Raw genomic sequence first — 22134 nt, forward strand, 5'->3', positions numbered from 1 at the left:
ATCCACGTTTTTAGGCACTATTGAACACGCTACATTCACTAGCAAGGAGTGCAGAATTTTAAAATGCACCTTTTGACCTCTAAAGATTTTTGCTAATGTATCTGCGCTGGCTTTGTTTCTTAAATGCATGTTTTTATCCCTCCTAATAACTGTAAAAAAAAAAATAAAAAAATGAAACTACATGCAGGCGGCAGGCTGAGTACTAGCTTAATGGTTTCAACTGGAGCTACTGCAAGCGACTGGACTCAATAGAAAGCTAAATGAAATGCCTTTATGGATGATGGGATAAAAATGAAGCAAAAAGCTTCAGTGTATTTTATTATTTGCTCCTAAGAAAATGCACAATGTGTAACCATTAGAGTTTTTTATGGTCAAAAGTTGTCTTCATGTTAAAAGCAGGTTATTCCTTCTTTAGCTTCATTGAAATCAGATATTGTGCAATGGATAAAGTTAAAATTTGATGCTTGTCCTCCTCAATAAAGGGCTGTAAGTGCTTCAAAAAAGACCATTTGGGGATATAAGGCTTCCACAGTACTGGCCAATGGTAATAGTTGGCTAACTTTGGAACAATGTGCTTATTTGGGCTCCACTATCAACAGATTTGACTGGAACAGTCAGGTGATAATCATTTCCCTCCTGCTTGTTGTCAGTATTACAGGATACAAAGTCATAACAACAGCAGATACATTTGTATAAGTAGTAAAATAAGGTATGTAAAGTTACTGTAACTGGGAACATTTTAACTTTCCAGCTCCTTCAGCAGCATCAAGGAACACCAATTTTAGCCTTCCCCATGAAGCTTGGAAAAAAAACAAAATCTCATTTGACTATGCATCCACAGTGCCTGGGAAGTTTTCCACTGTGCTTTCAAATGAGCCTATGCTTCCATGGAATCCCTGTATGCAAAGGAGCCCGGGACGCTACTGTCAAAGAGATCTAATGCCACAAGCCGTTGACAAGCGCTGCAGCCCTGCCCCATGTGACCCGGCTCACAGTCGAGGAAATAAGCCTGCAACAGGTAGGTATTCCAGCTGGCCTGGCCAACTTTCCAACCACAGAGCCACACACACACTGTTCTCCCGAGGACACACTCTGTAGCACAGTGAGTCCTCAACCACACCTGGGGGGATTCTCCCATCGGTTTGCATCCATAAACACAACAGTTGAGGCAGGCTTTTCCACCGATCTTCTGCTACATTGATTAACCTGCTGGTCAAACTTAACGGGATGGACAAAATAACAGGAAGAGCAGACAAGATAATGCAATCTGATGGAAATATCCTGCTATAAATTCACTTTTTGGAAGCTTACAGTGTATTATTTTCATACTTCAACTGTAAACTGTAAGTATATCTCATACATTAGTGGGTTTCTTTGATGTATAATTATCAGATTATGCTTCTCTTTTTAACATCAATGTGTCTGAGCAGTTTATATACCGTTATAATGTTTAAAACAAGGCAAATGCGACCTTCACTGTGTGACAAGCTAAAACAAGAAAAATACATGTATAAATATAAAATCCTCAATATTTCTTTAAGGGCTGACACTATCTGTGTAAGTGTAGAGGGACATCTTGCAGCTTTTAGCTTCAACTCTACGCAGCTCAGACATGCAAAAGATGATCCTAACTTATGTTGCCTTTTGACCTGGACCATTACACAAAATGTGATTCAGTGAATAAGTTTAGGGAATGAGTCAGGATGAGGTTGCTGATGAAGTCAAAATAGAAAATCTATCTTGGGACGGTCATAAGTCTAAATTTAATTTGGAATCAAGTCAATCAGGATCATTATTTTTGTTTATTTTGCTGATTGAAGGTCCAAGAAGACACACTGAGAGGACTCTGCTCAGCCCACTGCCACGGCAAACAGACACTCACAAAGCACACAAGCACACGGAGGACTTGCCTGTGGTAATGACACACACAAGATCACTGGCTGCTCTGTTTGTGTAAGCCCCCTAAACACCGAGCATGATTCAGACTAATTCTCCCACACACTCTGCTTACACTTCTGGTTCATTGAGGTACTATTAATTTCTCAGGTCTGAATATTGGAGCACTGACATTTCATTGAGAATTTTCTGAGAATTTTGCAAAGGCCTTTACTTCAATTGTTACAACTAGAGCAGAAAAAGTTCGCATAAAGTTAAGCAAACCTCCCTTAAACTAATATTTAGGAGTCCAAACGTTGGTAACTCTGATGTGACACGTGAGAGCTGTGCATGACCCCACAGGCTTTGAGTTCTCTCAGCTTTTTGTGTAACAAACAAAATTACAGGGGGATATTTTTGAAACATTATAAGGCAACTAGTGTAGGTATTTTTTCACAAGTTGGTGAAAAGCGAGCCATGACGCTTTGTCCACTGTCATGTCTTTAAACGTCTGTGGCTTCCGATCACTTTTCCACTACTACTTCACCCGGAACTCGCATGTCCAAATACAGACACAAAGGGGCGGGGCCGGACACTGCCTTATTTGGAGTTTCCACTTAAGCGGTCACTTGGGCTCCAAGTCAAAGCAAGCCTGTGGATTTACAAAGAGCTTGCAATATTTACAAACGATTAATTCCGTCAATTACTGCCTTTGTATAGTGATGATACTTCATGGAAGGGAGTTTTAAACCTGTTCTGTGCAGCACAGGTCAGCACAAAGTGTGTGTGCACTCACTAGGAGAAGAATCAGAGCACTTAGACTATCCAAAGTCATTTGTCTAACTGAACTTTTTGGACAAAACAAGCCTGAAAGTAAAGCCAGCATTTATATTTTTCATTTTTTGGTCAAGTTTGGTCAAATTAACAGAATTAACAGTATACAGGCCAAACTTATGACATAAAGTAGGCCAGTCTTTTGTAAAAGTGACAATCCCTATAGCCACAACACACTTTCTTTCCCTCTCTCACACACATACCAACACACAGATGAATAACTAGCTCGCTGTGTGCCTGATAGTCCACTAAAGGCTTCATGAGTAGTGACAATAATAAAGATAACACGCTGTTGAATCACCGTGTTTTCCACAAGGACGGGAACACTGGATAACCACCGGTTCATTCCTGAAGAAGGACGCAGCTGGAGGTGCCATGTAGATTTAGTAAACTTTGTAGCTATCTCTCTGTCGGAGCCTTTTGCCTCCACTGTAGTTTCCACAGACTGACGCGCGGAGAGCCTGGCGCTGGGCGCCCATGTCCATATATGGTCATCTACGTCACGCAAATGTTCCATCCCCCTATTTAATACAGGCAGACTGGAGTCCCCTATCCAGCTCCAATAGAGCAAGTAGAGCTGCTCTTGTGCAACCAACACCACCACCTCCTCCATTGATTCACAGACTTCAAATTCCCCCACAAGCAGCCCATCAGCTTCCACAGTGATCAGATTAATAACAACAATAGCCTGTGATCACACAGGGGGAGATAACCGGCGCTGCTCATCCTCCGCGGGATACTTGGATAGCTACAGCAACAGGATCCATCCCTGCTCCTGTCTCCTGATTTTTTTCACGCCCGATCCACACCTGTGTTTTCGACTTTGAGAACACCCGGTGTTTTTGTGTAACTACTTGGATACCTGCGCGTTGTGCTTTATAAATGTCGGACTGAATATATCTGCTATGACAGGGAAACTAGCGGACAAAATCCCTCTTACCATGAGCAGTTTAATAAACACGATCCCTGACAGTCTCTACCCAGAAGAGGACATCCCGACGTCTATGAATATTTTCACCAGTACGGAATCTATTAACCACTATTCACAGATGAACACAGGTAAGATTTTCTTCTACTTTTTTGCGTGTGTGCGTTTTGATTAAAGTGCTTCAAAGTGCGTCGTGCGCGGACGGCAACAGTTGTCTTCGGGCTTGTGGAGCACCTGTTTGCGCGCTGGCTGTCGCGCGTAAAGGCACATTCCCGTAGCACACTTTTTCGGGGTCAGGTGTAACATTGCCCTGTGTGCATGAGATGCACCTTTAAATAACTCACTTTCAGGTTCATGGTGTGATTTTTTTATTTCTTTTTTTTTTTTATTTTAAATCTATTGTCTGTAGCCGATATGCCAGAATTTCAAACAGAACGTGAAAAAGCCAGCCTTGTCATTCGCATTAAAACAAACAAACAAACAAGCAAAAAACATAATTAGAGAAATTACATTTAAGCATCTCCATGTGGCGTATAGTGATTTTAATTCTTGCGTGTTTGAGGAAATGTCTTGATATGAATGGCTGTGAAAAGGCTGTTTCTCGCAAAGTCCATTAAAAACGCGTTCGGCTCCTGCTTGAAAATGAAATCTACACACTATGAGAAGACGTGTTTAATTAGGCTTTGTGGTTAAGCCACGGTCTCCCTTATTTACTCATCTAATCCGCCTGCAAAGATGGGTCAACTACTTTAGACAATGACTTTCATTCACAACTCTATTAACATGTCAGATTGGCTTTTAGTAGGCGTGTGTGGCTGCTGCTGCTTTCCACCATATGAAACACGTTGGAGCGCCAGGCCCGTGAACCGTCTTATATTCCTTAAATTCCGAGGCCGGAGATATGGATTGATTTATTGCTTAAACCAGATTAATGTATATTTGCGTTTAATTCATCTGCTGACCCCAAAGAAGACTCGTTAGTTCGGCTCAGTGTCGTAGATTGGCATTAAATCAATCACTCAGTGTACAGATTCACCTTCTGAGGTGATGGGTCAATGTTGCAGGACAAAAAAAAAGCAAAATCTCCAGTTTCCTGATGTGGCTGAGAAGATGCGGTGACTGTGATTTACTTTTAACGTGTACAACTCTGTGCACAAGTCATTCTTATACTCAATTTTTTTTTTGTTTACAAGTTAAAGCATCACCTGAATTTGAATTTAACCTGGGACATTTTTCCCTGCTTTATGTCAGAAGTATGCGTTTAAATTATCCTCGCGGCAGGTGTTACAAATAATATAGTTCCTGTAATGTGAATTAAATATAGGCGACTTTAAGTTCCTGGCACGCATATGACATATTAAATTATTCTACTAACACGGCTGGTAAACGCATTTTATTTGACCTCAGACGGGAGATGGAGAGTTTTTTTTAAAAATGAAATAAAACTTATTAGGAAAAAAGGATGTGACATATTACAGTGTGTGATGCTGCTTTAATTATGTCTCATCCTCGTGAAATTCACATGATAAACTACACATTCTGTACATAGACTTCACATTTTTTATTATCTGTGCTATTTTGAGCAATTAGCAATTATAGGTTTTGAAAGGATCGTGCTGTGATTTTACAGGTGAAGCAGGTGTGTGCTGTGCTCTTCAGTGCTGACCTGCAAGAAAAGAGTGATGACTTTATTTGGTGCCCTTCATTCTGTTTAAAAAAAATTCCCATTACTCAAAATACCTCCAACAGACTAAACATTTAGAGAAAAATACATTAATATCAAATGAGGCTTGTTTTCTAAATGTCATATCCAAAAATAATTTTAAGAAATGCCACAAGTGTCATTGTTCCTATGAATCTCACATGTTAAATGGTATTGTGCAATGCACATAATTTGTGTTTTGTTTCATTATGATTTGCCTTCAGCCAAACTCCAGCAGCCTGTAATTACTGGGAGTGAAAATATATGCAGGAGTGTATATGATTCCCTGCAAATGAAGTGAGACGTCTATTTTAACTTCTGTTTACGAAAGAATTCTCCCCAAACGTCTCGCATTTAACCTTCAGAGAATAATCAGCACATATATGTGTCCCCATTAAGCAACATGGCATTTTTTTAGAATAGGTTAAATGTGTGAATGTGTTTTTTTGGGGGAAGGGGGGTCAAGTGTAAGATATCTATAATAAAATATCAAATACATTTATGAAATTCGATAGGAACACTTAGATTTCCTCCCAGATGTTCTTTGTTGCAAATGTGTTTTGAATGCTTGAGCGTGATAGATGTGGCGTTTGCCTTATAATCCTCCCTGCTGTGAAGAAATCAAATCTTGCCATTCAGTTTGGCTGTCCTCCTGAGGGACACAATGACTGGATCAAAGGGGGTGTTTAGGTCTTGATTTATGAGAGCTTGTGGGATCTGAGAGAGAGAGAGACACCACTCTCTCAGATGCAGCAGTCAGTCACTTAACTTACAGGTCTGACAGCGCTCACATTTCTTTATGAACTGTATGGGACTTCTTTTATTTTTGATCTTTTGTAGCCTTTTACAGAGCTATGCAGAAAAGCTGAATTTTGGACAAACCTGGGACTGTCACTTAAAGTTCACACAGCCTAACAAAGTGAATTTTCTGGACTTTTTTTTTTTCACAACTTGTGCCACATTGTCACTGTCGCAGGCTTTTCTTCTCAAATGACTGCATTTCATGTTAATGTGTGAACAATCACATGGATGATTTATTCATGTTCTGTGTTTTTGTTTGTTTTTAATCTAGATAATATCATGGATCTGGGCATGGGGAACGAGAAAGCAACCTCAGAGATTCAGTATGGATCCAGCTTCCAGTCCAACCGCAGCGGGCAGACTGTCACCTATCTGGGGAAGTTTGCCTTTGACACTCCTCCTTCAGGTGGCATCGGCGGCTCCGGCTGGTGCTCTGATAACAATATCATCAGCCTCGTCAGCGCAGGGATCCTAGGTGTTTCTCCATCCCCCGGCACTGTAACGACGCAGACATCATCCTCCGCAGCCAGCATGGGCGGACAGACGTCAGATATGGAGCAGGTATATGGTCCGCCACTGCCTGCCTATTCCACCTGCAGTGACCTGTACCAGGATCAGGTCTCCTTCCACCACAGTCCTGCCACCAGCACGGCTCTAGCCTACCCCGGCAATGACTATCACTCCACATCCAAAGCCTCCATGGATGGCAGCCTTTTCTCCATGATCCCCGACTACAACCTTTTCCATCATCAGGGGGAGGTTGGCGTGATGGAGCACAAGCCCTTCCAGAGCATGGACCCCATCCGAGTCAACCCTCCGCCCATCACGCCCCTGGAGACCATCAGAGCGTTCAAAGACAAGCAGCAGATTCACCCAGGTTTCATCGGCGGGCAGCAACACCCGCCTCAGCACCACCCCCCGCCACAGACTCTCACCCTCAAACCCATCCGACCACGGAAGTACCCCAACCGGCCCAGCAAAACCCCCGTCCACGAACGGCCGCACGCCTGTCCGGCAGAGAACTGTGACAGACGCTTCTCGCGCTCGGACGAGCTCACACGTCACCTTCGCATCCACACAGGTCACAAACCCTTCCAGTGTCGAATATGCATGCGCTCCTTCAGCCGGAGTGACCATCTGACCACGCACATTCGCACGCACACAGGTGAGAAACCCTTCTCCTGTGAGTTCTGTGGACGCAAATTTGCCAGGAGCGACGAGCGAAAGAGACATGCAAAGGTTCACCTGAAACAGAAGGACAAGAAGCCAGCCGACAAGAGCAGTGGGGCGGCTGGGAGCCACAGCTCGCCGCCCAGCTCCTGTGGGGGGCCAACAGTGGGAACATCATGACCGTCACTGCGTGCACATGGACTGGACCCTCACCACACACCATAAAGAGACTTAGGAAGAAGGGATCACGTCCACTATGAGATAAATAGGTGACTCTTTTCCTCTCTTTTACACCCCTGCTCTTTTCAGTTCCTTCTATTTTGAGATGGATGCCTTTAGTTTAAGTCAGAGGGGAAAGGCTGCTACTGCGCCCTTCTCTTTTAAGCAACTCAGAGCCTCAGCTACTGTAACACAGTGCCAACACAAAGAAGAGCACTTTGGCACATTCTGTCCAAACGGCCACTGTGTATCTATAGGTTTTTGGGGTGGATACACTTTTGTAAATTTTACAGAAATTTTCTAAATTGGAAGGAAGCCAGAATCCATCACAGGGGTCGAAACAGACACATTTATACTGGAGCTCAGTTCGAGGGTGAGTTGTCTGGGATGTATGCATTAATTTTATTAGGCTGTTTTAAAGTGCAATTGGTTATATTTGTGTATCGTCATGGATACCTTATTAGTGGCACTTGACTGTCTTTTTGTTGTTTTTGTTGAGGTGTAGTGTTTTTATTTTCTATTTGAATGTTGTTCTCTTCAAAAGAATGTGCCAAATGTATTGTGGTGATGCAGCCAACCTTGTTCTTATTATTGTGCCTGACATTTGCCAAACGTAACGGTGGCATCAGCTTAGCACAAACATTGAGTTTAGAGGAAAGATCTGATTCATTCACCACATTACCAGACGTAGATTTACCTGCACAGTTTGGTTAAATCTAGATAATGACTGACTGGGTGACACACAGCAACAAACCGATGTCTTGTCTCGTTACCTGTACTTATAAAGCAAGCAGGCCTGCAGCAACGGATGCCTTTGCCAATACTTATTTATTTGTAGTCACTGTGAGACACTGTGTATTTTTGTTGCCTTTTCATATGGTTGCTTTATGTGGTGTTACCGGATATATTTCTGTTGCTGTTTTTTTTTAAAGCTCACCAATACTGTTCATTTTTCAGTTTTCTTGTGTTCTGCAATTATATGCAATATAGTCATGACATATGCCACCAACCTGTAAATCAAATTAACTAGGAGCACAGCTAGACAGACTGAGCTGCTTAAATAAAGAACACTGGGTTGCAAACCAGCAGTATATGAAAGCAAAGAGGAAAAAGGATGGAGATGAATGAGCCCCCTTGTCTGTGCTTCACAGTGTAAAAAAAAAAAGACTAAATAACTTGGTTTAAGTCACCAGAAGATGAGCAGTATATGGCAAGAGAAAAATAAAAATGTCCAAATCCATGTTTACATCTTTTCTAATACAGAGAGACTGAGCTGTAAGTAAGGTGTTGTTGTTTTTGTACAGTATACAAACATGTATGCAGGTAGCTACGGTAGAAGTTTCACTTTTGTACTCAAATGTCAAATGCACCATAATTCAGTATTAAATTGTGCATATATGTGCATGCCTCCATGCACACTATGTAAATACAAATGTCTGCATAAACAAGAACTTTCAATTGACTGAATGCTTGTGCAGAATGTGTCTTAAAGCTTTTAGTAATGTAGTTATAATACAGAATATTTTGTTGTCCTATAGGTCATCGCAAAAATTTCTGGAGCACTACAGTAGTGCCAAATATGGTGTGCTATCTTCCATTTAAAAAGAATAATAGCATTTGCACCATCTGTATGCTTTAAAGTGGAAACTGGTTCAAGGAAGCACTAATGTGTTCTCTGAATAAATGACAACATTTTTTTTTTTTTTACATTTTGTGTATCTCCATTATAGCAATATCGGTTATTTTAATTAACACATCTTCCCCACTGCATTAAAAACACTGGTTGTTCTTGGATAGATGTTCTCCCAAGTGATTGGATCAGTTTGTGAACAAAATATGTCACAGGGCAATGCAAGAAAAAGAAGGGGGAAAAAAAGCTCATATTATATTTCTGCTTGCTTGCTTAGCCTTCTACTGATAGAAGGAAATATGTTTTCTTTTCATTCAATTAAACATTTTGTATAGGCTCCTTTCTGCCAATTGATTTACTTGGATCCTAAGTGTATTATAATGATAATATTTAAAAACATCACCACAAAAACCATATTCGATAAAACTTTGCTTTTTTTAAAAAAATATTGTTTTCCCTTAATACTGGAAAGCAGCCATGTTTTTCTTTTCCCTCCAAGACTTTATTATGGCTCTGTGGAGCAAATGCAAAACATCATAAGTGAGATACTAATCCAACATTTTCATCCAGTACAGTGAATTTATTACAGTTTTGGCCAAAACCAATTAAAACAGCTGAAAAAATAAGAATGAGAAATGAATGAGACTGTAATTATTGAAGTATTTACTTTTGTCAGGGTCAGCATGAAGCACAAATGGCAAACACATCAGCACTGCAGTCATCAAATGAGAAAGAGTGGAAGAAACATTTTTTGAATAATGACCTTGTCAGTGTTGTAGGATAATTTCAGATTTTGTTAGAAATCTTAAATGAATTTTCAAATACCACTTGAAACTCACCTGTTTTAAAAGAAACATACATCTTTCCATTTTATTTGCTAATAATATTTCTAATAATTGCCTGTGCTTTCACACTATTACAAAATCTAATGTTCACGTGAGATAAAAAAATTTATATCAGCATTTCTAACCGCTGGGAAAAAACAACTCGAACTGGTCAGCAGACACAGCAATCAGGCTTAAAGAGAAGAGGAACTGACGAAAGCAAAGGGCAGGAGAAAGGTTTAGGAAAGCAGTGCCACAGAGAACACAGTGCATACAGAAGTGAGCTTCCAAGGCCACACTTTCCCTTTCCTGTAACAAACCATTTTCACTGCTGAGCTTCCTGGCAAGTGTCCACTTATTTTCCAATTAATTTGGCCTCAGAGAGTCTTTTCTCAACTCATCTACATGGTTAAATGAACAGACCTCCTTGCACTTTTTGAGATAGTTTCAAAGTTCACATAGCCTCTAACATTTAACTGTAAATCAATAGTTTTGTATCATAGAAATCCATCCTTCTACTGACCGGATGAACATTGGCATGAAACTTTTCTGATCCAACTTAGAAAAATGCAGCTGAAATTAATATTGCAACTTTAGAAACTCCAAAACAAATTCCCAGATTGAGACATTACATTACTAATCCCACATAATTATCCTAATACTAACAACTCATTTTCAAACATTAGGCTGGAATTTGTCAGGTTAAATCTTGCAGTGAGTAATGGCTTCTAATCTCACCTTGTGGAGTCAGCACAAAAGAGTGTATGTAGTACACAAGGTGATGAAGAAACAACCGAAATGTTTATCTTCACTGTTTATCTGGAATACTTTGATGTTGATCATTTTACACTCTGGATTAGTGAGAATTTATTGGACCAAAAGCTATGCTCTCCTCTAAGAGAAAACTGTGTTTATGTTGCTTTGTGTTAAAGAACGATGCGGAGTAAGGCGGAGACTACACCAAACTATTTCCTCGTCTAAATGAAGCCATGTAATTACAAGTTTGCAAACTCAGTATTTCATCAGTCTTACTGTGTCTGTCACTTTTGTTTTGTGACATTTTTGTAATGGGCAGATGGATTTTGTAAAATTTGTGAGATCCCCTCCATCCTCTAATGTAGTTTGGCGGTTGAACAACAACACAGGCTGCACCGTGTTCTCCTGAACAGTAATCTGTGTAATGTGTGAATGCTATACATATACATCAATGACTTGTGAAGCTCAGAAACAACCTCCCTCTTAATAACGCTTCTCCAGGAATAATTTATGTCATGTTTTTTTATGTTCTATCGTCCAAAAGTGGGCGGCTGAAAGCTCTGAAATTGGAATTTGCCTCATTTTCGTCCTCTGCTCCATGTTGGATCTGAGCCAACATCAGCAGCCATCTTTGTGCCAAACTGGGTTGCAGGGTTGGCTGATCAAAAACAATACATGATGAGAACTCCACAGGAGCAACAAATCATAAATGTGACCTCCGTCTGCTTGCAGCTGAAGGCAGCCTTGTGCTAATGTTTGTGTGTAGCTGTTTGATTTAGTCTCCGTGAAGTTGGCCTCGGGCAAGGCCGTAGGCTTGGGCTCACTCATGACAATTAATAATTGTTGGATTTTTTTAAAAGAAAAAAATGCTCATTTTTGAAGAGATTCAATAATGTGTAGATATTATAGGCTACTCATGTCATCTTATGGACTTCAGGGTGGCTTCAGGGATTTTGTGGTCTTCAACAGTGACACTGGTGTTCAGATGGAGTCGATACTCACTGTTTTCTGTTGTGTTGTGTTTCCTTTCATTACAGTATATCCTCATGTTTGCATGTGCACGGAAATGTTCCAAAGTGCTACCCTCGGATGCGGTGGGTGGTGCTCATTTCTTTATTATGCATGAAAATAAAAGTCACATTGGGTGAAATGGGATAAACCTGACAACAATGCAAGACAATTGGAAACACACACTGGGATAACTGTTCTGTTGGCTTTTTTGTTAAAGAAAACAAGGGGTCTTGTTTAAAATGTTGTGGATGTCTTTAGCCTATTTCATGTTTTTATTACCTTATAATAAGGTCCTTTTATGATGAGCTGAATATTGAAATGAATTTTACTATATCCTTGTGATGGGGAGATGTGCTCCCCTGTTTACTTGGCACTTCAGTTTGTTGTAATGCAATTGTTTTGTTATTTCTATGTAAGTACTTGAATAAAGAAAAATATAACTTGCCTTCAGTTTAACTTCGTCTCTACGTGCGCGCGCACACGCACGTCAGTGCAAAAAAACACAAATTAAAATCAAAACGACAAACATTATTTTAAAAATGTTTTCTATATGATATTATTAAACTATCACACGAGAGTGACTATTTTTTAGTTTAGTTTAAAAAAAAAACTTACATGGAGGAAACACAGCGGCTCAGCTGCGCTCCGTACTTCCTGGTTAGTGCTCGTCTGTTGGGTGGTAAACAGGGATGATTCTCGGAAGATAATAAAGCTACCTGACGAAACCGGAGTAAAAGTTCACTCAAAATGAGCTGGTATGTATCGTGGCTACGTCGGTAACGTCTTACATGAGAAAAAATATACATTGTACTGATTAATTCACAATAATGTAGTACTGTCTTGTCGACCGGGCTCCGGCTAATTCCTGGAAGTGCTACACAGCCAGTACAGTAGAGCAGGAGTTAGCTGTAGCTCGTTAAACTCAGGAGCTCACAAATAAAACCTCTCTTATTGATCTTTTTTGTGCTCGTCTGAGGGGGTAGTTTGCACAAAGCAGTTTCTACTAAACACTGTATAAAAGCGACAATTGCTGCAGACTGTCAGGTTAGCTAACTTCGATGTTTGACAAAGTCGTGTAACTTGTTACTTGTACTAAATCTGTTAGCTAGATTTTAGTTAGGTTGGTTGCTGAAGAATTAACGAGAAAATAACCCACATAAATGAAATTAACTGCTATCCTAAGTACTAGCTGCTTGTCTGTACTGTTTAAAGAAGCCCAGGTTGTGCCTTTAGCATAACATGGGAACTCGGTGTAGCTAATTACCAGGTCATCAGGGTCAGTGGTGAAGCCACTTAAACGGATTTGATCATCAGTCGACAGCAGTCAGCTGTTGTTAGCTAGTAGACTGAAGCTGCTTTAGAAATGTTGGGGTGTTATGTTGCTGTGTTACGATAATAGTAATTCTAATGATGTAGTGTTTATTATTCAGTGTATGTCTCGTGTAGTATTCAAAGTATATCCCGTCAAGTATGTAGGTAGGTCAGTGTGCTGACACCACTAGCTCGTTAAATTACTTGCCACAAGCTGTGGGCTTTTTCTATTAATTAATCTATTGCCTATTTTACAGATTACTTTAAATGTACATTTTTCATTTTTGATGTTACTATTTTTGACGCTGTATTTGTGTAACTGTAAAATGTACACAGATGTTTCCATCATAAAGTGCAAAACTGTAGGTTTAAACTGACAAGTCCAACGTGATGAAAATAAATGAAAAAGAGGGTTCATGATATAACTTACTAGTGCAGTTCCTAAAGAAATCTAAACCCCTAGCCAAGTATAAAAGCACAGACAAGCTACAGCAACTGCATTTCTCTTTATTTTGCAATTGCTCTCTTACCTTTTTAGTAGAATACACACACACACACACACACATATATGTATATATATATATATATATATATATATATGAATTCACAGCACAGCTGCTGTGTTTAACTTCCCTGTATGGTGAGAATGTGGGAAGACGTCACAGTGGTAAAATCAGGATTTTAGCAGCACAGAGCAGCAGCTTGATGAACATGTAGTCTCAAAGAGCCATATTTCTGTCACTATTGACAACAGAAACAGAAAATATTGAAAGGAGAACAGCTTTTTGGGAAATTCAGCTGTATTAAAATGCAGTTCATGTGAGCACAGAGAGTAGGAGAGAAGCTAAGAACTGAACAGTACCCATGACGAATAGCACCTGTGTTTTCTATTCAGGTGTTGGTGCAGTGTGCCATGCTGCTGTGATATGCCATTGAAGTTCTGCACAGTTTGCAAACTAACTTTGTAATTTGTGATCATTTGAAGTACTCTTGTAGTCTTAAAACTTTGAGGCTTTGGAAACTGTGACATTTAGTCCAGTTGACCGTTGTGTACTGTAGCCCTGACTAGACAAAAATGTGTCATGACAACAATTATACAGGAATACTGAAGATAGGGACTTGTTAGAATGAGTTCAAGTTATAAAAACATACACGTGCGTCGACTAGAAATATTGATGTTAACACATTTTGAGCATGTCATCGGTTTTGCAGAATAATCACAGTGAGAATGGTATGTCATTTACTTTTCAGTTTGTATCACGTATAGTATTCAAACTGCATTGTGGCAAAAAGTGAGCGTCAGCCAATATCTGATGACCCACTTTATATACATGTACAGCTGCTTATTTCTGGGTCAGACAGTCATAAAGAAATCATTGCTTTTGCAGTTAGCCTTAGGCTTTGTCTCCAAACCAATCCAGTGGGTTTTTTTTAAATGACTAATTCAACTCTTATAATGCAGCTTTCCATTCATCAAAAAAGCAATTGCAGCCCGTAAACTGACTGAAATGTTATCAATGTGTCAAAATACCTTGACAACATTCGTGACAAGTACATTTTCCCTATCATAGCCTTTAGGATAATTGCAAAAGAGATAATTTGTTTATGTTACATGTGAAATGCATCCAAAAATACTTTTAATTACTGTCTAAACAAGGATATTAGACATACACAAATCTGCAATACATAAGCAAATAGAGCGTAAATGTCAGAAACAATGAGTTCAAGCTATAAACTCAAGTTTTTACAGAGGCACACTACTATTACCACGGACATAAAGTTCTGTGTTTTCGATTCAGATAAAGCAACTATAGACTGAGCTGAACAACTTTAACAAGAACTGTGCTATGAGTTTTACAACGTTAATAACCTATTAACTGTGGGATTCATCAGGTGTTTTCAAACACTCGTGTTGTTCTCATTGCGAGACACACGTTTGATGTTTTGTCTGCCTCAGTTTTTGACTACTAGCAAATAAAAAGCGCATCTTACATCACCAGCAAGAAGAACAAAAGATGCCTCTGACAGCTTTGCACCGCTTATCTCAGGTTTTAGGGGCACCGGTGACAGCTTTGTCTGCAGACCTTAAAGCTGACATGATTAGTTGAAAAGTATGGTTGAACAAGAAGTCTATTTGCATCTGTTTTGATGGCCACGTACCCCTTCAAGTTATTTTTCATGCAAAAAGGCATATGAACAGAAAGTGATTCCAGCTTCTCAGATGTGAGAGCGTGCTGCTTTTCTTTGTTAGATGGGATCGCAAACGAATGTCTTCGGGGTTTGGACTGCGAGTCAGACAAAGCGATCAATTTTAAGATGTCACCTTTTAATGTAATGAACATCTTCTGATAATAATAATGGAGAAAATAAGTGGTAGAATAAATCACCAATGAAGATGTTAGTTTTAGCTTTTATCAACAAACAATATGAAATTGATTACCATGGCGTTATTACCGTATAATACCTAAATGTATACTTTTCAAGATATTTGTTATTTCGTATACAGTCAGAGATAAATATGGAATTAAGTGCAATGAATATAAACAAGTGCTGTGTTGACTTATGACACAAGGTGTGTTTCCGTAACATATTTTAATTCACATTGAGTTTTTCTACTGCAAATGTTGCATTAGAAGAACTCAATGGAATTGGCTTTTCTGACCATTCTGACCTACAATTCTCTGCACAGTTACGCCACCGTGTCTTGTGCAAGATTAAACAAACTTGAGCCCCTGGGAGCGCACTGACAGATGACAGCTCATATCACACTATAGATCAGTACGTTTTAAGAGTAAGAAGAAAAAGTACCCAATTTGGAAAGAAGCCCTGATTATTCACTCATTTTTGAGGCATTTCAAATGTTCCCTCCAAATTCCCTTGACAATTATATGGAAACTCAGCGCTCTTCCATCTAACTGGTGGCCTCCCTGAAAATTAAACAACAGAAAACAAGGCAGTAATTTTCAGATCTTTTGGTTATTTGAAAAAAAGAAATGTTCGCTAAGACAATAGTTGCCTATTTGTTCAACATCCTTAAATTATAGGCTTTTTCATTATGCACGCTGAAGCAAGCCTCTTTTTTTTTTTTTTTTTGCAATGCAGAAGCATTAATGACGGTTGTACTCTGTTTCATTGGACTGTATATTGTGCATTTCATTGTATCATTTAGGATTCATCTATAACTGTAACTGACTTTTTCTTTTCTTTTTTTTTTACAAGTGTGCGGAGGTTCATTATACCAAACCTCCCTTGTGTGTGGCAGTTAACAAGTTTTAAAGGAGCTTTGCATAATTCACCGCTTGTTTCTCACAAGCCATGAATTGACTTTAAGAGGAAATGAGGAGAAACTTACTTTTTCACTGCAACTGTGATGCGTATGTATAGTAACTTGCTTTATGATACGTGACACATTCTTAGTGTCATTTTCAGGCAAGACCGTAATCAAGTAAGCAAGTTGGCGTCACTCAGTTCAGTCAGATAGTCAATAGCTGGCAAGCAATTCTTCTACCAGCACGCACTGCCAAACACAAGGTCAAGAGTGGGGTGCTCGACCAGTGAAAAGAGTCCTTTATGGGCTCTGCTGACTGATGCATTCCAGCAGAGCCTGCACACTTGCTTCTATGACGTGAGAGATTTGACTTTGGGGTCATCATCAGAACAATTCTACTTCCCAACATCTTCAACTAGCCCTCTGTGCTCCGTGGAATATCTGAGGTCGAATGATGCACTACTCCTCTAATGGTTGCACATTTGCCGTTTTAGTGAAAAGCCATTGGTTCTTCCACTCGGTGCATAATGTGTCCCGGATAGAGAAGACTTTTATGTCTTTGTTCGTGCCTACGTGCTCACTTGATGGCAGTGACGTGTGTCCCATTACTGCAAAGATGAGATAACCCTTAGATGCAAGTTGGCAAACTTCTCAATGACAGCAAATGCATAAACGAGTCATTTTTAATGCATATGAACCTGAGTTTTATTACAAAAAACATCCTATACGTGATCAAGTTCCTGTGATTCTCTAAAAATCCTCTCCTATTCATGCATTTACCCACGCGTGCATCGCTAGGCTTAAATTTGGCTCGATAAAATCCTGGACTTCAGTTTGTGTCACACTATTTTTCAGTCTTCAGCTGGCCAGGCCTGTGCCATATCAGACGCTAGTTCTGGGTTCACAGGACCGGACTTACCAATGTTTCTAAATGTGATAGCCCCTACAGAAATATGGCTGTGTGAAGAAACATTAGAAATGATTCTCACAGTGACTACCATCCTCCCTCTCTTCTCATTCTCTCCCTCTGCTTGCAGTTTCGCTCTCCCTCCCCGAAGCACACTTCACTCGGTGTGTTTGCCAGTTCTCATGAGCAGCTGAAGAGAGTGACCACTTTCCCTTGGCTCTCTGCAGAAGCACATACACTCTCGAATATATAGCAATAAGGGCTCCCTTCATTTTTTTTCCGAGCAAGTATAGCCTTTGGTACGTTAAAGGGAAAATCCACCGTAATATAGTTGCACTTTAGCAGATACTCTTGATGTCATCTAGAAATAAATCTGGCGTCTGTCCCTGCCAAAACATAGAAAAATAAGAGCATTGAAAGGAAACGTTTAAATATATGTTTCATGGGGACACTGATGACAGCTTGGAGCATTGCTGCAATGCTTATACTTAACTCTTCCATTGGTTTTTTTTTTCTGTGGATGTCATGATTTTCTTCCTGATACACCCACCAAATTTGAGCGAATATCAAAAGCTGTTTCCAAATGTTGCGCAATATTGGTAGAAAACCTCGTGTCCAATCGGTTACCTTGCTTTATAAATTCAAGCCTGTTATACAAATAGAGCACCATTAGACAATTCAGCCGTCACATACAGAGACAAACTTAAAAGTAACAACACCAAAAACTTGAATCTCCCTCACACCGATGTGTTTCTTTCTTTCACTTTGTAATTTATGCGAGCAGTAAATGCATAGCCACAGTTTGAAACTTAATAGTATATATGAGTCATTTGTGTGGCTGTGTGTCATTGGAGTGGATGCCTGAAATGCAGATTCATCAATCACAAACACTGGAAAAAAGTGAGTAAACGTCTCACAAATAATGAGGGCATGTACCAAACCAAAAACATTGCATTAACAAGTGGGACAGTCGTCAGAACAAGTAGGTGCTCAGCCACAGTGATGGGATGGGATAGCTTGATATGTAATCAACACTAAAAACTAGTTTATGGACAGCAAATGCTAAACTTTTCCTGATTGTTTGATACATGTCTCACTGGCTAGATAGATTTTTAACTTTCTATTTTGTTGTAAATTGGACTACATCCTGAGAAGTCTGTTAAATTATACAGCTGTTGTGTCGTTGAGGAATCCCATCCAATTTTCAAAAAAGAATGGCTACATACGTATGTATTGTGTTCAGTGTGACGTTATAGCGTAACTATCAGGCAATCAGAGAAGGTGAGTCATGTAAGATCAAGCTGAGTAATTTCTGTGGTTATTTTCCACGTTGGCTCACCCAAATGATGACATAGGTGAAACTACTTTCCTGGGGCCAAAGCAACAAAATGTTTTTTTGGCATTTGGAATTGTTTTGAAAAGAAGTCACTGAAGTACGTGTTTAAATCTTCATTTCAAACAAGGTCAGAGCAATGGATACTTGATAAAATCTAAAGTACACCACGGAAAAAGCAGATCAAATGAATTCTTGATACCTGAGCCACGAGCGAAACCATTTTTAAAAAATTTTTTTTTTACTGGATTAATCCTGCTATTATTTGACCATGTTGAGTTTTGTGATTGAGCTGTCATCAAAAGGATCTTCCCCACACATCAGTAGCGTTCCCTGGTTGCACAACGAGGCTCTACATCACACCCTCACTTTTCCATCTCATTAGTCTACACACCTTTCTTTTGACGCAGCTGCTGCCTCACCCTGCCTGTCAGCAGCAACTGTCCATCATATAGCTTAGATTTCAGACCATTAGTGGCACATCAATGACAACCTGCAGCCAATCACATTGGTACGGCAGTGTTTTCTGTTTCACGGATTCTCAAGGCACTGTGATGCTCGGCAACAACTTATTAGAGCATAGGCAAGGTTTTGAAATGGGGGATAAAAGATTGTGTTTTAACTAAGAAGGAACGGGTTTCTTTTTCTTTTGCCAAAACTCAAGTGTGGATCTTTGTGCGTTTTCTTTTCATGAGTGAAGAAAAGTTGTACTTCATTCTGAAAATTGCGCACAACTATTGCAGATACAATAAACCACATGGCATGCTTTGGTGCTGATTGTTGTTGGCTCTGTCTGTTTGAGTCCTAATATATGAATGTGTTTGCCTGACATTCTGCAGAAGCCTCACTATTTTTCTGATATGCAGTAGAGCATCTGTGTTGGATTGCCAGCTGGAATCATGCAGCAAAACCACACAGAGAAGAAGGGACAACCACCTCTGCTGCCTGATATCCGCTTGCAATGGGAGCCAGATGTGATCAGTGATGACATGAAGTTAATGTGCATGGCACCGACTACATACTTGAGATGAACAGGGATTAACAGCCTCTGATTGTCTGTGTCAGTGATCTAAAACAAGTGCTTGTTCACCCAAAGACCTGCACTGACCTCTAGTCAGGCATCATGCAACTGATGACAATCTGAACAGTCAATAATCTCACCTTTTTGGTAGTCATTTTCTGGTTGCTTATGTCTGTCACCTCTCATTGCTTTTTGTTTCATTTTAGGATTCCTTTCAAGATCGGACAACCGAAGAAACAGATTGTCTCTAAAACTGTAAGTCACCAGAACAAACTTTCACACATTTCTCAAAAAGTTTTTGATTAAAAAATGTACTTTAAAGCAGTATTTCTTTTCTGTAGAAGGTGTGGAAGGGTGGCTTTTGTTGAAGCTTAGTTGTAGTTAAGCCTCATAAAATGGCATATTCAACACATATAGTAGTCTAAATACTGTCATTGGTGTGCCACAGCCAAAAGACGTATTGGATACCAATTTGTCTTAGCCATTCAAGGGAGCAGGGGTGGTTGCATTGAAGGGACAGCGAGTGGGTGTTCTTCTTGCTGGGGAAAACCACTTCCACCGTAATGGGTCTGTGGCCCGGTAGCCACCGTCGGACTGGGTTTCCAGCTTCCTGTGCCATCCTAAGCAAAAACCATGGAGTGGGTTAAAGGCTACCCAGTTAGATGATCCACTAGTGACAAAGTATCAAGTCCCTCCCTCGTTGTTCTGGCCACTGTGTTTACTTTCAGGAGCCCACAGAACCACAAGACAGGAACCCATGAGACCTTCTAGTTGACATGTTTCCGAGACATAGGAGAACAAGCAGTCTTATTTCACATTCAGACCGACTCCCTGGGTCTTTTTGTATGGGTCAGCCTGTGTCAGCCCACCCTCCTTCACAGCCCTGCCCAGCTTTGGTGACATGGCATTGCAACAAAGACAGGAAATTTTCAATGATACCAAAGTCTAAATGTAATTTAATCAGCTGGTGTACAAAAAACAAAGTAACTGAGAGAGAGTAACAGAGAACCGAAACTTAGGCTTTCTGTAAGTACCGTATTTTCACGACCAAAAGGCGCACCGTACCAAAAGGCGCAGTCTCAGTTATGTGTGCCATTACTGTATTTAACACACATAAGGCGCACCTGATTATATGGCGAGGGTTTTATATACAATCCACGCCCACACTTCCCCTTTTAACGTTCTCATGGTGTCCTCTACTACATCGGCCTTACAACAACACACACAAGCATACAAGTGTGCGTATTTAAAAATAGAGCGGGAGCAAAACTGAGTTTGGTTGTGCTTTATTTAAGTATTGATTACAAAGTACTAACATTTTTTAATCATCAATAGGCGCGGGCATGGTAAAACACATAAAACAAGCACACAAGTGTGCGTATTTAAAAATAGAGCGGGAGCAAAACTGAGTTTGGTATTCACATTTTTTTTTTACCGGTAATCGTCATCAATCAAACCCATGGAAGTCCTCATCCTCTGTTTCTGAATTGAACAGCTGCGCTAAATCTCCATCAAACATGCCAGGTTCACTTTCTTCACTGTCAGAGTCACTTTCCGTGCCGTGCGGCGCCTCGGAAATGATGCCGGCTTTTGCGAAAGCTCGAACAACAGTGCCAGCAGACACGTTAGCCCAAGCATCTACAATCCATTCGCAAACTGTGGCGTAACTCGCCCGGCGCTGCCTTCCACTCTTAGTGAAACTGTGGTCTCCATCGGTCATCCATCGCTCCCACGCCGCTCGCAGCCTTACTTTGAACGGCCGGTTCACACCGATGTCCAGCGGTTGGAGTTCCTTTGTCAGGCCTCCCGGAATGACAGCAAGCTCAGAGTTCATTTGCTTCACTTGTTTTTTCACATCGGCTGTGAGATGGGCACGCATAGAGTCACAGATCAACAGCGACAGTGATGCGTGGAAAAAAACCACCTGGTCTACGTCCGCCTTACAACAACAACACACACAGGACGCACTGCACCATAGGGCGCGCCGCACAATTTGAAGAAAATCTAAGACTTTTATGTGCGCCTTATGGTCGTGAAAATACGGTAGTTTGTTTAATGTCACTCAGTGTAATTCTCTGGTTTATCAGTGTTGTGTGTGGAACTGGACTGCAGGCTGGAGTCTCTGTGAGAGGCAGGGTGACAGCTATGTCATGAATGAATCCAATGTGATTTGAATTCAGGTAGAGTAGGCTGCAGACCCATGTCGTATCAGCCCTGGGAGCTTGAATAGCTCAAATTTGACCTGCATTTCAACCACTGGAACCCCTGTCCAGCTTTTCTGACTTGTTAATAACCATAAAGAAGACCCTGAGAAATCACATGGCTCATTAATTTGTCAAGCAAAGATAGTTCATTTGAAGAACATTGGTGGTAAGACATGATTTAGAACTTATCTGCATTGTTCCTTAAGACTTCAAACTTGTAATCGTTGTTGCTGGCATGTTTTACATCACTCATATAAATGATTTGTCCATTTTCATTTGTGTAGTCATTCTTCAGAGAATGCTGAGATGTTAACAGCAGTTTTGTTCCCAAATTAGTTCC

The 22134-nt window shown here is 40.3% G+C and overlaps 2 protein-coding genes across 3 annotated transcripts in view; both read left to right on the top strand.

The window, feature by feature from the left end:
• Positions 1-3250: 3250 nt before the first annotated feature.
• egr3 (early growth response 3) lies at positions 3251-12195 on the top strand. 2 transcript variants are annotated; one of them, XM_022200840.2, is made up of 2 exons: positions 3251-3768; positions 6412-12195. In XM_022200840.2, the coding sequence occupies exons 1-2, from the start codon at positions 3615-3617 to the stop codon at positions 7488-7490; spliced, it is 1233 nt and encodes a 410-aa protein (XP_022056532.2). In that variant the 5' UTR covers positions 3251-3614; the 3' UTR covers positions 7491-12195. The 2 variants fall into 2 exon arrangements, with proteins under 2 accessions (XP_022056532.2, XP_051806794.1); XM_051950834.1 differs by lacking the exon at positions 3251-3768 and adding an exon at positions 5874-6258.
• Positions 12196-12387: 192 nt separating this feature from the next.
• The window catches only part of bin3 (bridging integrator 3), a 45371-nt gene continuing 35624 nt past the window's right edge, over positions 12388-22134 (top strand). The window contains exons 1-2 of the mRNA XM_051950619.1: positions 12388-12505; positions 19797-19845. Of these exons, the coding sequence (XP_051806579.1) occupies positions 12498-12505; positions 19797-19845 (57 nt within the window). The 5' untranslated portion in view covers positions 12388-12497. The remainder of the gene's footprint in view (positions 12506-19796; positions 19846-22134) is intronic.

The sequence above is a fragment of the Acanthochromis polyacanthus genome, chromosome 7, assembly GCF_021347895.1.
Source record: "Acanthochromis polyacanthus isolate Apoly-LR-REF ecotype Palm Island chromosome 7, KAUST_Apoly_ChrSc, whole genome shotgun sequence".
Lineage (NCBI taxonomy): Eukaryota > Metazoa > Chordata > Actinopteri > Pomacentridae > Acanthochromis > Acanthochromis polyacanthus.

What these genes read in the sequence shown, in the direction of transcription:
- egr3 (XM_022200840.2), top strand. Translation starts at nt 3,615, where the DNA reads ATGACAGGGAAACTAGCGGACAAAATCCCTCTTACCATGAGCAGTTTA. An exon ending in CTATTCACAGATGAACACAG is followed by an intron (nt 3,769 to 6,411) that starts GTAAGATTTTCT and finishes TTTTTAATCTAG; the next exon opens with ATAATATCATGGATCTGGGC.